The sequence below is a fragment of the Branchiostoma lanceolatum genome, chromosome 2, assembly GCF_035083965.1.
Source record: "Branchiostoma lanceolatum isolate klBraLanc5 chromosome 2, klBraLanc5.hap2, whole genome shotgun sequence".
Taxonomy (NCBI): Eukaryota; Metazoa; Chordata; class Leptocardii; order Amphioxiformes; family Branchiostomatidae; genus Branchiostoma; species Branchiostoma lanceolatum.
The window spans coordinates 35,369,643-35,387,037 of record NC_089723.1 but is presented as its reverse complement, the minus strand read 5'-3'; the positions used below and the strand labels follow the sequence as shown (position 1 = coordinate 35,387,037).

General features: G+C 41.2%; 2 protein-coding genes across 2 annotated transcripts; one reads left to right on the top strand and one right to left on the bottom strand.

The window, feature by feature from the left end:
• Positions 1-695: 695 nt before the first annotated feature.
• On the top strand, positions 696-3,930 carry LOC136428845 (DNA oxidative demethylase ALKBH2-like). The gene is made up of 3 exons (XM_066418639.1): positions 696-1,120; positions 1,818-1,996; positions 2,432-3,930. Exons 1-3 carry the CDS (start codon positions 806-808, stop codon positions 2,733-2,735), a joined length of 798 nt encoding a protein of 265 aa, XP_066274736.1. The 5' UTR covers positions 696-805; the 3' UTR covers positions 2,736-3,930.
• Positions 3,302-15,934, bottom strand: LOC136428844 (sodium-dependent lysophosphatidylcholine symporter 1-A-like). The gene is made up of 13 exons (XM_066418637.1): positions 15,787-15,934; positions 15,230-15,351; positions 14,548-14,677; positions 13,564-13,642; positions 12,499-12,662; positions 11,775-11,865; positions 11,061-11,185; positions 9,630-9,713; positions 8,513-8,596; positions 5,928-6,061; positions 5,359-5,496; positions 4,478-4,651; positions 3,302-3,895 (listed from the first exon to the last, which is right to left on the bottom strand). Exons 1-13 carry the CDS (start codon positions 15,913-15,915, stop codon positions 3,835-3,837), a joined length of 1,515 nt encoding a protein of 504 aa, XP_066274734.1. The 5' UTR covers positions 15,916-15,934; the 3' UTR covers positions 3,302-3,834.
• Positions 15,935-17,395: the final 1,461 nt, after the last annotated feature.

Genomic DNA, 17,395 nt, shown 5'->3' with positions numbered 1-17,395 from the left:
TATATCTCTGTCTAAGCTACCTTCATACTACATATCATGGAAATCCGTTGTTCCTTTGTTCAGTTATTCTCCTTAGAAGATTTTCACAATAACGCCCCTGCAGTTCCAGAGCAAGCTGCTAGGGGGCCCAAACCTACACCACTTCTTTATTACATCATAACCTATCTGCCACCCAAAAATCAAGACCATAGCACGTTCATGTTAAAAAATACAAAAATTGAAGTTCTGCTACAGTACCAAGGTCACATACCAGGGGGCCCAAAATCGACCTTGAATTTCGGCCTTACAACACCCGCCCACATACCAAATATCATCGTAATCCATCAAGAGGCTCTTGAGTTATGCTGACTAGAGTAGCGCGGAAACACACACACAGGCAGATAAACAAACACACACACAGGCACACCCAAAACTATATCGCCATTTTTCATGGAGATAAATAGCGTTGGCATAATGGTCATCCATTGGATGCCGGGCATTGCGACGTCTACGTTAAAGAAAATCTCTATCAACGTTACATATTATGGAAATGTAACGTTATATCGTTAAAAGTAAATTGTTCATGAGAGATTATGACGTAAACGTTTCATGTCATCAGACTCATCACCGAGACTTATTGTAAAACATTGTAACGTTACATCACAGTATTTAAAATTCCAAACTCTGCAGTTTTATCTTATCGCGTTGCGGGGCGCTTTTGTACGGTAACCAGCAAGCGCGCGTTGGTCTGCACGGCTGTTAGTGGTACGTTTTTGGCAGCAATGAGTTTGTAGTCACAACGACACTTTATCGGACTCTGTTGAAGATGGAAAGGTTTGTGATAAGAAAAGGATCAACGAAGACGTCTATGAACTGCAATGTTGACGACCTACAGGGTCACTCGAATCGTATTCGAAACTCGCCGCGAAAAAGGAGACCGAGTGGGGAGGGGGGCACTCCAAAATTTCAAAAACAGTCAGGGACAACCGCCACCAAAGTCGACTTGAAGTGGAGAAAGCTACGCGGAGAGAATTTTAACTGCGACTACACGGTGTTGTACAGCCCAAATGCCGCCCGGACCCTGCTCAAGTCGTGTGAGGAGGAACTAGTCTACAACACAGGCGACTTGGCGAAAGTACAGGTCAGGGTTTCGTTTATACCAAGGAGGTTGTTTATACCCAATGTTTTTAGAACCATTAAAAGAGACCCTACATCTAAGGTTAACGTTACATATACTGGGTCAAGGGCAGGGGGTCAAGGAACACATTTTCATAAAGATAATATGCCATTATAACAATAAATTATATATGTATTTTATTACTAGACAAAGCCTTGTAGGACATTGCCCATCCAGGTGAGGTCAGAGGTCATGTTATTATGTTATGTAAACAAAACATTACCATGTGCTGGTGGGATTCATTTTCCTACTATATGATGAGGCCAAAGCAAGTACATTTAGGGATGACATTGCAGACTCCAATTTCCAGCCCAAATGTATTCTTTGCAAGAGTGAAAAAAAAGTTACAAGATGGGAAGAAATTTTCACGATAACTTTATAAAGACCATAAATGTTGTAACAACAATTGAAGTGACAAAACATAGTTACACCCAAGGCTAACATAACCATACTACTAGTATTGTCATGTCTACAAATCGCTGGACGAAAACAAAATTTCTGTATTTTTTTCTTCAAGATCATCTGGACGAAAACAACGTGTGGATGTCATCCATTATACTTTCTGTGGCCTAAATGGCAACAGAATATGTGTTGTGGTAAAAGTGGTTGTAAATGCAAGTAAGCAACAACAACAAAAAATCTATCTGACACCCCTCTGCAGATATTTGGACAGTTCCACAACATCCCCAGGAAGCAGGTGGCCTTCGGTGACCCCGGACTGTCCTACCGGTTCTCGGGGGTGGAGGTACCCGCCCGCCCGTGGACGCCTCTCATGGAGGACATCAGGGACAAGATACAGGAAGTCACCGGACACAAGTTCAACTTTGTTCTCGTCAACAGGTGAGAATTAAAACTCTGAAGGATGGCTTAGATTTCTGTGAGAAATCTGCCACAGTTCTCGCTCTAGGTACCAGTAATGCTACATATTCTGCAACTGTTGGAATTTTCCTTGGTGGTTTAATGTTCACAGTTTTTGCAATAACCTGATCAGTGCAAACTTAAAACCACTTGTTCTGTTTTATGCCTGCTTTACCTTTGTTTCAACCATGAACAAAAAAAAGCACACAGTGTACACTCCATTTTCGCCCTACCACGAAATTAAATGCATTTAAAGAATGCTACTCTAAGTTCAAGTCACGGGGACTTCTTTGATAGGAGAGAAAGTGTGAGTGTGAGCGAAAGGAATTTTTTGTGGTATTTTAAGTTTGCGGTCGAAATAATTCTGTAATAGAGTACTTAGTAAACTCTTCTTGAGCTTCTGTTGATTGTTTTTAGATACAAAGACGGTAACGACCACATGGGGGAACACCGCGATGACGAGAAAGACCTGGTACGGGAGGCTCCCATCGCGTCCCTCTCACTCGGACAGAAGCGAGACTTCATCTTCAAACACTGCGACGCGCGGGGAAAGAATGCCAAGCGTGCGATTGATCCCGTCAAACTGGAGCTGGAGCACGGGAGTCTCCTGCTGATGAACTACCCGACCAACCGCTACTGGTACCACTCCCTCCCCGTCAGGAAGAAGGCACTCGGGGTCAGGATCAACATGACCTTCAGGAGCATGGTCACCTCTAAGTGACCGTTGCCTTTCTTAGTGGGGCTTCACACGGGTGTATATACTCAAGTCTGTGTGAGTTTTGTATCAACTTTTTTTTTGCTTTAGGTATAGTTTGCGGGAAGAAATTGTTTTTCACTTTGACCCACTGTTGTGCAGCCTGGTTACTGAACAGAAATAACAACTTCCTTGGCCACAAACTTTACCTAAGGAAAAAATGTCAACATGGAACTCATGCAGACTTGCTCACACAAGATATGCATGTACATATGCATTGACATTGTGCAATATTACAAAATTAAACCTGCTATGTACTGTATAATAATGACACTTATTCAGGTGGTTTTTAGACCATACAAATTGTTGTCTTTGCTTTTTTATTCCATTGATGAGGTATTAAGACAATTGAAGTAGATATATCTAACCTTAGACCCTGAGCAATACAGAATCTTGTATGTGTAGAAGTACAAATGCATGGCCATAATGCATGACTGTTAAAGCATGCAGTTTAACATCTATAAATTACACAAAACTGATGTACCTGTGTCAACATATTTTTCTTACCCTGTCTTCTTGACAGCAGTATCAGCTACATCCTCTTTCCAATAAAGGCCGATCAAAGATTTTCATACATAAAGAACAAAATTTTTAAAATGTATTGTGTGTTGTATTGTCTTTTAAGTCATACCTTTACATATTGCATTATATTTACCAAATATGAAATAAAGGGTTGATTATATCAAATTTTGGTTGATGTATGGTTGTCTTGAGCAATCATAGTTTAGTAGAGAGGGGGTTTTACTGTAACGGTAGGTGGGTGTTACACAGTATGCTTGTGATGACATTATATCTGACTTATTCTGAGCAAAATGTCAATTAAAGTTCTTTTAAGCACTGTTTACTAACAGCTTTGATTGGAAGATGCTAGTAATCTCCTCTTATAACAATCAAGTTGTTGTTGTTGTTTACCTTGTGGCACCTATTTCCTTACCGTTTCTGTGGCAGGGTATATTTTGACAGGGAGGCATTGCTAGCCCTTCCCCCTAAACATGCTTGAGGCACCTCCTCAAACACAGAACCCCCATTTTACGATGTTGGTTATTCCTTTGACAGAGCATAGTGCCTAAGTAATGTACTGGACCGACTCGTCCTGGAGAATAGGAACATCCTCTTGAATGGACTTTCTGCAAGAGGCAATAAATTTACGAGAATTAGAAATGTGTCGTAATGTGTACTCTCCAAGCAGAGGTTAGTGGAGAAGATCGTGACCTTTTTATCCTCTGGCACTCCACTAGTGGAGATGGCCGATGAAAAACGGGACAGAGGATAAAAAGCTCACGATCTTCTCCACTAACCTCTGCTTGGAGAGCAGTAACTTGTACAGACGTAGGATATAAACAATCGATTGTTTACTTGAAGATTGTTGATATACAGTCAAAACTGCTCAAGAAAACCAATAAGATCTGGTCTATGTGGACAGGTGGTCACTAAAGACAGGATTCTTAATGCCAGGGTCAATGGCAAAATATTATCTAAGGGACCATAAAAAAGTTAGTAGTAACGTAGTAACATTGGCCAAGTGGTTCTTTATGTAGAGGTTGTCAATACTATAGGTTTGACTGTATATCAATGTCCAGGTGGTCCTTATGTAGAGGTGGTCACCTGTGCAGGTTTGACTGTGTAAGCAAAGTGCTTCAATTAGCTCCATCGTATGTGTCTAAAAGCTTTATTCTTTTATGTAATTAAAGTCCAAAGGTTTAACTCACAAGAAGTCGAGACCGTTCTTCGTGTTTTTGCGTGTCTCCTCAGTGATTGGGTAGATCAACATGACGATGATGACCACGATGTAGCAGCCCCCGGGTATGATGGTCACCAGGTACCTCAGGTACTGACTCACCAAGCTCGGCTGCACGCAGTCGTTAGCGTTGTAGTTAGCAGCCCTGTTAAGAAACGGCCGATATCATCAGGTAAAGCGAGTATCTCACTGAGGTTGCGGCACGTGGCCGACCTCACTGCAAGCAATTTCACAGAGCGCTCAACGAATTTCATCGATAATGTACAAATCTTTTTACGCTCTGTGTGTGTTGTTATAGTTTTGAATTTAGTCATACTTGTACAAGTTGTACGTTTTACATGCTATTCCCATTGTAAAGTCAAGGATAACATAAATCAAACTTAGGATGCAGTGAGGTTGCCAACGTGCCGCAGTCTAGTGAGATACCTGCTGAAATGTTTGAGGTTCATTGCAGGCGACCTAAAGCCCCTGTCCCACATACTTGTAGCTAACCATGGCCTCCAGACCATGGTTGGGAGTTAGTCCTGAGCAAGGTCATCTGTGGTTGAGAGCTGGTCAGGAAGGTTGTCTACTAGTATTTAAAAGTGGTCTGCACCAAACAAGGCATTCTGCTTGGATGTCATCAGAGGCTAGGAGCGAAAGTCAGGTACCCACATGTCTGACCAGGGCCTGATGTCTAACAATGCATGTTTTTGATGTGACGAGAATTCCTTAATATATGATCTGATTTTAGTTTCTTAAAGCCGCTTTTCATCTTTTTTTAAAATGAAAATCTAGGGATTGGATTGGATTGAATTGAACTGAAAAAAGAAAACACACTTAATAGCGCTCTACTCTAGTATCAGTACTTACTCGAGGAGTAGATTGGATAGCGCCTGCGCAATGGCACTCGTGATGGCCCCGACCAGCAGAATGGCGGAGTAGAACACCGTCTCCATGGCTTCTCCCGTCTTCAGCTTAAAGGCGTCGATCACATCAGTAGCCATCACCCTTTAGGGGAAAACATCATTTTCTTTTAAATTTTAGATCAGCTCATTTTTCCACAATAGATGTGCACGAAGAGAGCATTTAGAGAATGGATACACAAAGGCAAAATGTTGGGGAAACAGATTCTTAGTGCATCTGTCCTGCCAACAGTGTCACTAGCAAACATCTTTGCACACAACAAATGAGCAATACATTATACAAATGTGTAATACTGATAGACTCAGTTAGAGCGAGGTTGAGAGACAAAGGACAATAGATGCACTCGTTGGATTAAGGATGCTGTGTGCATGGATCAGAAAATCTACTACAGTCCTGAACTCAGTCACGTCGAAACATCGGCTTGGTATCAAGGCATTGGTTGTTTTCAAAGAACTTTGTTATCCATCGGATTGAGCATACTGGTGGGAAAATATGCTCATGAAAGAATCACTTACATGCCAGTCAAGGTCCCGGCTTGAATCGATGTTCCCCCCCATACGAATGTTACGAACACTGTCGGAAATAAGGCCGACCCCATCATAGATGGCGTGATGCTCATGAGGACAACACACAACGGCAGAAAGAATATCTGAAAAGACATAAATAATCTGCAGTGATAGCTTGCCTGTCGAGAGAAAGCAAATACAAAACTAGAAAGGCAACATTTGCGAGCAAATACAGCATGTTTAGCCATACTCCTCGCCATGCAAAAAATGGACTCTCCCCAAATAACAATGGACCATTCTAAAATACTTGCACTAAAAAAATGAATCACCCCAGTCCAAAACTGAGTCTTCCAGTAGCACCTCAACACAATATGGACCAGTCCACAACCATATCCACTAATTGATTAACACTTCTGCTAAAGAATGGACTTTTTCATAATCATTCCAGCTCAAAATTGAAAGAAATAATTAAAGAATCCTCCCCTTGCAAGAATGGGATATTCCGTGCCATTTCCATGTAAACCAGTCGAAAAATATCCGCTGAAAATTACACTCTTGCGCATAATCAACCCAGTTCAAAATTGAATTAAAAAAGATCAGCCCCAGGGAAGAATGAAGTTTTCCATAGTATACATATGAAGATTTGACAGGAGACGAAGGAAATGACCAAAAACAACATATTTGGGTCAATTCAAAGTCACCGAGAGGGTTTTAATATAATATTTGTAATATGTTTGAACTATTTTGATTAAAAGAATGTCTAAGTCACAACAGTTCTAAAGTGTTCAAACAATTAGAATTGAAACTTATAACATGTTTGAACTCATTTCACATACGTTGGAAACATTTCGAACGTAACTACACAAAAATCTCTTTATTTAGAACAGTTTCAAACCATCTATCCAAATGTTTCAATGTTCGAACAATTTGTAACAAAAGATTTTCACAATTGCCCTCATAAACGAAGGTGCTAAGTCCTCCTGTGTGTTTCTGCCTATTTTCGGTGGCCGCGCTAGACCACCAGCGGATTTGTTTTGACGGAGCGTCACCCGCGCGCGACGATGTACACTGTTCGGCACCGCTAATATCCGGCATTTTCCCGCTCCAAAACACTCCACAAGACCCACGTTTTTAGTGTTTTGCCTCTTGTGCAACACGATTCGATTTGCATTACTAACGGGACGAAAATGATAGAAAAAATTCACCCCGTCCCGGCGTCCGTCCCAAAAACATGAACGACATGAAAATATATTTTCTTACAGATTCAATCACAAAAATCAACAGCATGGGATTCCAAATTTTCGCAACGGCCGACCATTTATCATGGTTGAACTTCCTTCCAAGGCGTGCGATAGATAAACATTCCCGGCACATAATAGTCACTAGTACCAGACTAACGCAAGCTCATGATGATAATAGGGAGAAAGTTTGTCAGTGAAGTTTGGCCACCAGAGGGTACATTCATTTAACGTTACAAGCTAGCGCAAAGGGGCGAATCATTGACCTTACCGGGGACTGACTCTACTGGCCTAATCATTCCTTTTTTGCCGAATTCTACGATCCATACGCCCGTACGTAGGACATGTAGGAAGGCACCGCCTACCACCCGCCTTTGATCATGTATGAAGTCGGCAGCAGAGAGAGATCATCAATCAATTTTGACAGGAGTGTCGCGCCAGTCTGAGGAGAAACGATCTCCCGTGTTGTGTTGAAGAATTTGGAGTTTGAAAATATCTGGAATAACTAATGCTAGAATAAACATTCACAAAATCATTGATTTAACTTGTTTTCTGTTATAAAATTTCCTAAACTGCAATTTAACCACTGAGTTTAAGGGAACATGGTGTTTTCCCGATAATCACGTTAAATGTTTATGTCCGGTCTTTCCTCCTCGTAAGCAAACTTCAAGCTTGGCCAGGTGCAAGGCACTCGGGGTCAATGACCTGTAGGTCATATGTAGTATTGAAAGTGACAGAAGTGGCAAATATTGTCAAGAAAGCCCAAAATAAATCGTTTTGAATATATGTATGCCAAAAATGGGAATGTAGTCCTTTAAATATTTGTTCAAGCCACATATACAGCAAATTTCAGGTCATTCGGTTGAAATACAAGGGCGCAGGAGGCCAAGATATGCTAAAAATAGCCTAAAAACCTCAATAAAATCACTTTCAAGGTCAATATCAAAAAAAGGAAAAGAACGTACATTGGTTTTTGCCTACATTACCTCTGTACCAAATTTCAGGTCATTTGGTCAAAAAATGACAGAGATGAATCGATTTGAAGATTTGACAGGAGAAGAAACATGAGAGAAAACAATATGTTGAGCCATACTTATGGCTAAACATAATTAAAGAAGACACAACAAAATAATGCCCGATTGCAAAATAGCTACCACCACGTACTACCAAAGAACATAACTCATGCATTAACAACAATTCTGTTACATTTTGTTGCCACGTGATTGAAACAAACATACACAAAAACGCAAAGTTCAAATGTTTAAGTACGAATGCAAAAATGGAGGTATTTATTATTGTAAACATGTTGTTTCAGTAATGGTTGGACCTATCTGAGTACAAGATGTTTAAACTCACAATCTGGCAGCCAATCAGAAACCTTTTCCTCCCAAACCTCTTCAGCAGCCAATAGCAGGGGAAGATCGACAGTGCGTTGAGGGCCTAAAGCGTTGGGATAAGACGTTGTATGTATACATTGTATGTAACATCTACTATAATACTTCGACCAGGGTACATAGTTATGGGAGCATAACACTTGACAGGGAAATGCCCTGACAATAGACATCTACATATAACATCTACTAACATAATTCCACCACAAATTTCTTTTACATTATATTTGAAGTTGTGTTGTTATCATTTGGTTATACTTGAGACTTCTGTTATTCTAAGCTGATTTTTGAATTTCTGTTATTACTACTGGGTGGTCCCCTCACTGAATTTGTTATTTAAGGGTTAATGACCCGCCCCGAGGTATATATGGTGGCATAACGCCTGGCCATGTGCTATAACCACCGAATAAAACCACGGAGTGATCGAAGTGAACGAGGTGGTTTTATGAGGTGGTTATAGCACATGGCCAGGCGTTATGACACCATATACACCAAGGAAGAGGTGGGTCATAAACGTTATTGTCATATAGCCTATCCAAACTGACCCATATAAGAGTAGACAATTCCTGTATGACGCATAGATCCCTTATACTATTAAAAATGCATTTCAGAATTTACATATGTCCTTTTTGAACAGAAGATGAAAGATTTCATTTTGAAAACCAACATTTCTACAGATAATATTTGATAACATTGCAATATTGGCATGCCAAATCTTTTTTTCAAATCTAGGATCTATTATCATCATTCCTCCCTGCTGGGTGTCCTTCTGACAATGCTGTGGGCGGCTCCACTTGCAGTTCCGCCCGTTTAGATTTGACTTGCTTACAAAAGATTTGATTTATTCTAAGATAGTAAACATTTTTGGGAACAAATAAACATTATACGAATGATAACAAAAAGATAACCTCCCCCTCTACATAATGGGAGGATTGATGATCACGGGTGTGTTATGGCGTCATAACACATGGGCAATGGAGGCTTCTGATTGGTCGACGCCACCTGGCTATGTGATAATTTCATTTAAAAGGTTCAATAAAAATAGAAATAAAATGATTGTGTTCGAAGAATATCATACTTACAGTTGCGACTGGCAACAGCACGGCCGTCTGGTCTTCCAGACCAAACGTGTACTGGAGTGCTAGAGACAGGTTCCCCCCGAGGAACTGGAAAAGAGCCTCTGTCAACAGATATCGACTAAAACAGATGACTGCAGCTGAGACAAAATCTACACACGCCCGACGTTTTTGCTTGTTTTTTTTACATTGTTGTTTTATATTACTTTAATTCGTATTGGAGTGCTAGAGACAGGTTCTCCCCCGACGAACTGGAAAAGAGCCTCTGTCAACAGATATCGACTAAAACATCCGAAAATAATTTCATCGGGTTGGTAGAACATAGGATATTGGAGTTTTCTTTTTTACACAACCAGTCACTTCTTACCTGCTGACGTTTCGGTGTCTGTCAGACACCTTCTTCAGAGCTTCTGACTGGAGTACTGCTTCTCGACGCTATAACATATACATCGGCTACTTATAGCGGCGAGAAGCAATACTCCAGTTAGAGGTTCTGAAGAAGGTGCCTGACAGACACTGAAACGTCATCAGGTAAGAAGTGACCGGTTGTGTAAAAAGAGAATTCCAATATCCCATCGATTAAAACAGATGACTGCAGCTAAGACAAAATTTACACAAGTCTGACTTTTTTGTTTCGTTGTTTTACATTGCTTTAATTTGTGTCACTACCGTAGGATAAGCTTAAGAGAAACACGTGTCACATGGCTTCCCGACTATGGTTGGGAGTTAGTCGTGAAAAAAGTCACCTGTGGTTGAGAATAGGTCGGCGAGGTTGCCTAGTGGTATGGGTGTTCAGCGCCAAGGACAGGCCCATTCATAAGTCGTCTGCCACATCAGACCAAGGAGGTTATATAACCTCCTTGATCAGACTATGAATTTTGACAAATCAAACTCGGGAAAGCCATGTTCTTCTCAGATGTGATTGGAGGGGTGAAATGGAGCTAGAATGGGATGGATTATGTCCAGACTACTCCCAACCGAGCGACGACCTTGATTGGGGAGTAGTCAGGAGCAAGATAGTGGAATGTAATAGTGAAATTTGGGCTTGACCCAGGCTTATATCGTAGTTAGCAAACGTTTCAAAACTTAGTATGACTGTGTTTATCATATTGCTTTTGTATTGGACTACCCAAATGCTGTTACTTATTGATATTGTATTCTATTTCAGAGGTGATGTTTGATATTAGCTACTAATCTCCAAGCAGATCTAATGGTTGCAAAGACCGTATCCAACTGGCAAAATGAGTTTTTATTGCTACCCGGAAAACTTCTTTTGCCAGTTGGATACGGTCTTTGCAACCGTTAGACATGCTTGGAGATTAATCAGCCACGTGTACTTGCTAGAGTGCATCATCTCTGTGTCCTGTGTATACTTTTGTTGATTAATAGATAAAAAAAAGTCGTGGGAAGGTTCTGAATGTGTGACGGGTACTTTACCTCCCCTCCCATGTTCAAGAACCCAGTTATGAACAGCAGGCAGATGAAAGGTCGGAACGTGAAGAGATGTTTTATCACCGACTTGGTATGGAGGCCACTTTTCATCCTGCTGTCCGGTTTCACGTCTGAAAATAGGAGGGGTGTAATTCTTTAAAAGTTAATTCTCCGTTTCTATTGACCTTGCGCTTCTCCCGTATTAGATAGCAATGTAGTACTGCAATAAACGTTTCATAACATGAAAATAAAAGTTATTCAAAAAGTATATTACCAGGAGATAGAAAGAGGTAACTAAGTTGTAAGACTTGCTTACACACTGCAATTTCATCCTATACTAGTATTAGACTTATACTAGTATACAACTATGAAATTGAATAAACTACATTGTGTAGTACCGATATTTCGCCTTAGACTAGCCTGACGATCATGTTATGTTATGTAAACATTTATATATTGTGTAATGTTATGTGCATGTGTTCCAATGTAATGTGTATGTTATGTGACTCCAGGAAGAATAGTGTACTTCACTAATGGACTTGTGTACTTCACTAATGGAAGTCTTTTTACCAATAAACCAATGTTAGTGATCTGTATTAAAACATGTTTTAAGAAAAAAAATCAGTTCTTGCTAGGCAATGCCCTACACCTCCTCTCTAATAATATTCGACAGTTCCCTCCTCCACTCGACACGTATTAGATGTTCAGCAAAAAGCTCACCTTTTCTCTCGGGTACACCAAAGACTCCCACCAGGCCACACAGGACATATATGCCGGCGATAGCTGCAGCCGACACCATGAAGGCCTCTTTCTGGAAGTGTGCATTGGAGGATTAGTTGAGACTTTTACCTTAAAGATAGCAGACCTTGTGTGGAGACCTTATGTCGTCCACTTAAGCACCTGTCACACATAGGCGACCTTCTCCAGACCATGGTTGGCATTTTAATGGTGGTATTACTTGTTATTGGGAGTTTGACGGTGACGTTGCCTACTAGTCTTTAAAAGTCGTCGGCGACAGTTGACTATAAATTCTGACAGAGTTTGGAAAGTCGTATTCTTCTTAAATGCGCATTGCAGCTACATTGTAGAACAAACTTCGAGGACGCCCATATGTACACCACTTCTCCCTTACATCACAAGCCACAAAAAAATCAAGACCATTGCATGTCAAGGACAAAAGATACAAAACCCGGAAGTTCTGCTGCAGTACCAAGGTCACACACCAGGGGCCCAAAAACCGACCCTGACCTTTGCCTTCCTAACACCTACCCACTTACCAAATTTCATCGCAATCCATCCGGAGGTTCTTAAGTTATGCTGACCACTGATATCCAGAAACACACACACACACACAGATACACACACAGACAGACGGACCCAAAACAATACCTCCATTCTTTTATGAAGGTAACAGATTGAGTTCCCTTGTGAGACTACCTCCTACCTCCACAGCTAGCGAGGCTCCGGGGTGGGTCCCGTTGGTCCCGGCGGTGCCGTTGGTGCCGTTGCCGGTGCACGGGTCGTACCCCACGGGGGCGCCGAACGCAGTCAGGGTCGACGAGGGAATCAGAGTACCGGCAAAAGTCGCCAGCATACTGCCACCTACAGCTGTGGGCATTTTGTATAACTTTGGTACATTTTGTTTTTGCTTCGCTTTTTTAGACAGAAGTAAGGACGACGTGTCACCGTACTCAATTTTTTCATGAATTATTTTAATTGTGCCACGTACACAAAACAAACATGCCCATTTCTGCACCTGGGTGGAGTTAGGTAAAGTGCCTTTCCCAAGGGCACAATATCGGTGGCGTCAGGGGGATTGGTACAATTCCACGCTGATCGAAGGTTTCTAAACGTACATTGGGTACTAGCTTCACCACAGCCAAAAAAGAGACTGGCTTGTCCTGGAGACACCCAGGCACAGACTGAGACTAAAACTTACTTTGATCTATGGGGGAAAAATCGGCCGACCTTGTCCTGACTTTGAGGACTTATCTATTTGTCGTCGAACTTAAATTTGTCCAGAATTGATGTTGACTAACTTAGAAAAATTGACGATTATTACATATATATAGTAGTATATCCATAAATGACGCCGGTTATCTGTCCCTTTAGTCCCTTTAGCTCTGATAGTGGTCACGATAATTCTTTGTCTCACGTAGCTTCTGTAATGTCATAAGTGTCCTTAAGTAACCTTGTCCTTGATTTTGTCCTGAAATGATATCTAAAGCTGCGGTTCAATTCTAAATGTTGAGATTATAGATGCGATTGAATAAGTATATGAAATCTACGTTGATGAAGGTTAGACATCCAGGTAATACGATACGCCAAATTAGTTACTCAAGCAACTGGATAAAATTGTCACTGTCACTGACGAAAGATAGCGGATGCTGTCTGAAACGTCTGACTGTCTGAAAGGCCTGACTGTTTCAAAATTTTATCCAGTTGCTTGAGTAACCATTTTTGGTATATGAAATCTATATATTCAAACCTCCGTGACAGTACCACCTACCGAAAGCATTAAGGATGTCCCGTTCCCTTGGTTCGTCAGTGGCAAACATCACCAGAGAGTTCTGTGGAATACCGTAACCCTAGAGATCCCGAAACAAAACGAAGACGCATATCATCAAAACAAACAAGAAAGATTGGGGAGACGTTCTTAAGCCGTGCGTATATACAAGCCCGCGTGAGTTGCGTATCAACATGTTTTAGGTTTAGCTAGGTTAAGTTTGCTGCCAAATAAGTGATTTCTCGGGTTTGATCACTAGGCTGCACAAAGTTGGGTCAAAGTAGAAAACAACTTTTTCCCCACAAACCTTACTTAAACGAAAAAAATGTTAATGCACAACTCACGCACACATGATTATGCGCAAACGTGTGACAGGGCCCCTGAAGAAACCCTGTGAACAGTATCATCAGGTTGATACGTCACTAATGTACTTCATAACAAAGTTCTTCGTGCACAACCAAGTATTTTTGAAAGACCGACGTTTCAGTGACCGTCTGTCACCTTCCTTAGGACAATTCTGACTGGTTCACTTTCCTTTTTACTTAAACTGGATTTGCGTTACCCTTGACTTTATAATAGGAATATAATGCAAAACATACATGTATGACCAAAAGTACAACACTGAGCACCCAAAGCTTAAACAAATTCGTTCTATATCGATGAAATTTGTTGAGCGCTCAGCAAACTCGCTCGGTTGCAGCGAGGTCTCCAACAGGTCGCAGTGAGAAACCCGCTTTAGAATTCATGGAACACTTTGAACACTTACTATACCGAGATGAGGACATAAAAGGCACAGACAGATACAGATTGAAAGGTCGCAAAAAGACGGTGTGTCGTGCAGTAAAAAATGGTGTGTCGCGCAGCCAAAGGCGGTGCGTCGCGCAGGAAAAGACGGTGTGTCGCGCAGGAAAAGTGAGTCGCCCAGGAAAAGTGTGCCGTTCTTTGTACCTGTCGGCCACGGTATCTTCGAACATTCTGAAGACTTACCGCACTGAAGACGTAGAAGGCGCAGGTGAAGAACGTGAACCAGACCAGCTTGCCCGTCTCCCCGGACGTCCCGACAGAAAACCACGTGAAGAAGTAGGTAACAGCCGTTGGGAACACCGCCACAAACATCCTAAAAATGGTCGGGGGAATAAATCAACGGTAAGTCCATTGTCATATATCATATGTACAATATATACTTGACTTTGCTATAAATTCTGTATACAGTGATCATACATAATTTGTAGGATTACATTTGGAACTAAAGGTTTGGCATCATAGTGCAACGGGAGAAAATGGAAAAACTACGTTACAGTTTTTGCCCTTATTTTACACTATTTACTTTGAAATCTATTATTGCACTATTCAGCTCTCCACAGAAATGCTTGGCTTTAATCTGCCACACTTACGTGCAGCTAACTTGCAACTTCTAACAATAATTGTCTGATGTAAGTCTTTCAACAGCAATAGATTCTACTAGGATGTAGAACACTCTACCTGGGGAGTTCTTCCCACACACATACAACCCACAAGCCTTCAAAACCAATGTACACCGCTATCTCCTTACATCTTTAACTAAGCCTAGTGCCTACAAGTGGCCAAAAAGAGCAATACTGGCCTTGCATTGAGCAATACTGTTAGAAAACAAGATTTATTTGTTTAAAATTAAAAGAGGTTACCCTACCATGGCTTGAGTTTGCCCCATCTCGTGTTGGTCCTGTTGACAAGATAGCCGACCAATGGGAAGGCCAGGGCCCACAGAACCCGGCACGTGGCCGTTACTATGGGAACGCGTCCTGGTGGGAGCTTTAAAAAGACAGAAAACAGTTTCCTTGAATAAGCTCGTTCACACTTTCGAGTACGCATGCGCAATGATAGAAATTGTTGGTAATAAGGTCTGGACCATTTTTCGATTTGCATAATGATGTCCAGACATGTTTTGTTTATGTTTCAGGGGGCTTCACCCTTGACATATTACCAGTGTTGATATAAACCACATTTGCATAATTGATGAACTGCAATCAATCATACAAAAAAGGAACTCTAAACATTTGACGTAGTCGTGAGATCTTTGAACTCTTGTTATGATAGCATTGATTATGAATAGAAACTTGCCAAAGCTACATTCCTTCTTGCTCGTGTTGTATGGTTCTATTGCTATCATCTCATAGATTACTCTTACAATCACAGATGTACTCTTGCTAAAAATGACAGAAAATCAGTAAAGAAAACAGTTCTTACCTGGACGACCTCTAAAAGAAACAAAGGTAGATATAGGGATACCGAAAACTGGGACATGTAGTTTGGAACAGTGCTGAAGGAATAACTAAGCCTGTTCCAAAACGTGATCTTTTTCCGTCCGTCCGCCATCACTGATGTTGTTGTCACACCTAGATTGACAGAGGGGTAGATAAAAGCAAGTGTTCAAAGTCCGATGTGACAAAAAACTCACAACTCACTTGTACAATTCAAATAAATGGATTTTGTACATAATTATTAACGTTTTAGTACATATCATACATTGAATTCAAAATTCATTATTTGAACCTTTTTGCATTCAGTTTTGACACCATTGCCATAGTTTTCTACATTTTATACTGAAATTAGCGACTACTTAACGCAGCTACATGATGTACTAGACTGCCACATGGTTTGTAAGATAGAACGGCTTGCTATGAAGCGCAGCCACCTTTCTGCATATCCTCACTAAGTCTCTTAGAGTGAACACTAGAAATCGAAGTTATAGTTTAAAATGCCCTTACTGGATCTCATTCTGAAACCAAGCTTGGCAGTCGGCATATTTTAGACTCAAGTAACCGGGTATCAAAACACCACATAACGGACAAGCCGGGGTGTTTGTATTTAACTATTCGCTACGGCTGACAGTCGATCGTGGATTGGGCACGCTTCGCAGCAGCTCTGAAGTTAACGATACTAACATATTCCCACACGCTACAGGACTAGTCAGGAGAGCAATACACTTGACCTTGTTTTTACGAACGAGAGCAACATGATTGAACACATGTCATCCCATCGGTAAACGTGATCATATCATGTTATCATTTAACTTTAACTGCTACACAGCAAGAACACATGAGAACTCTGAATACACCCGATACAACAAGGGAAACTACGAAGCCATGGCACACGAGTTAGATCGAGACTGGGAAGAATTTCTCCAAGATAAGGACACCGAACAAAGTTGGACACTCTTCTCCAATACTGTTAGAGCGGCTGTGCAGGAACACATACCCAGGAAATCTCACACAAAAAAGATGAGCTACCCTGGAAGAATAGAGAAACAATTGATAAACTGAATAAAAAGCAAAAGGCATGAAAGAGGTACACGGCAACTAAACACCATGATGACTATTTGAAATACACCAAGGCAAGAAACCAGGCAAGATGGGTGGCTAGAAAATCGGTAAAGAACTACAAGAAGCAAATGGCAAGAAACATAAAAGAGAACACTAAACTCTTCTGGAAGTATGTGAAGAGAAAGTCAAAAACAAGTGAGATAATTCCTGAGCTGGTTGACGGCACATCTGTAGCAACGACCGACACTGAGAAAGCAGAAAGTCTTAACAAGTTCTTCATAAGCACCTTCACTTAGGAAAAAGTTGACAGTATTCCTGATACAACAAAGAGACAGTACAATGAGAAACTCACAAAAATTGACTTATCTGCAGACAAAGTATGTATCCGACTCAAAAACCTGAACCACAAGAAAGCTATGGGTCCCGATGGTATCCACCCCAGAGTTCTGAAAGAACTGGCAACACCCCTGTCTGTGCCACTCTCTGCCATATTCACCAAATCTCTCAGGGAAGGCAGGCTACCACAGGAATGG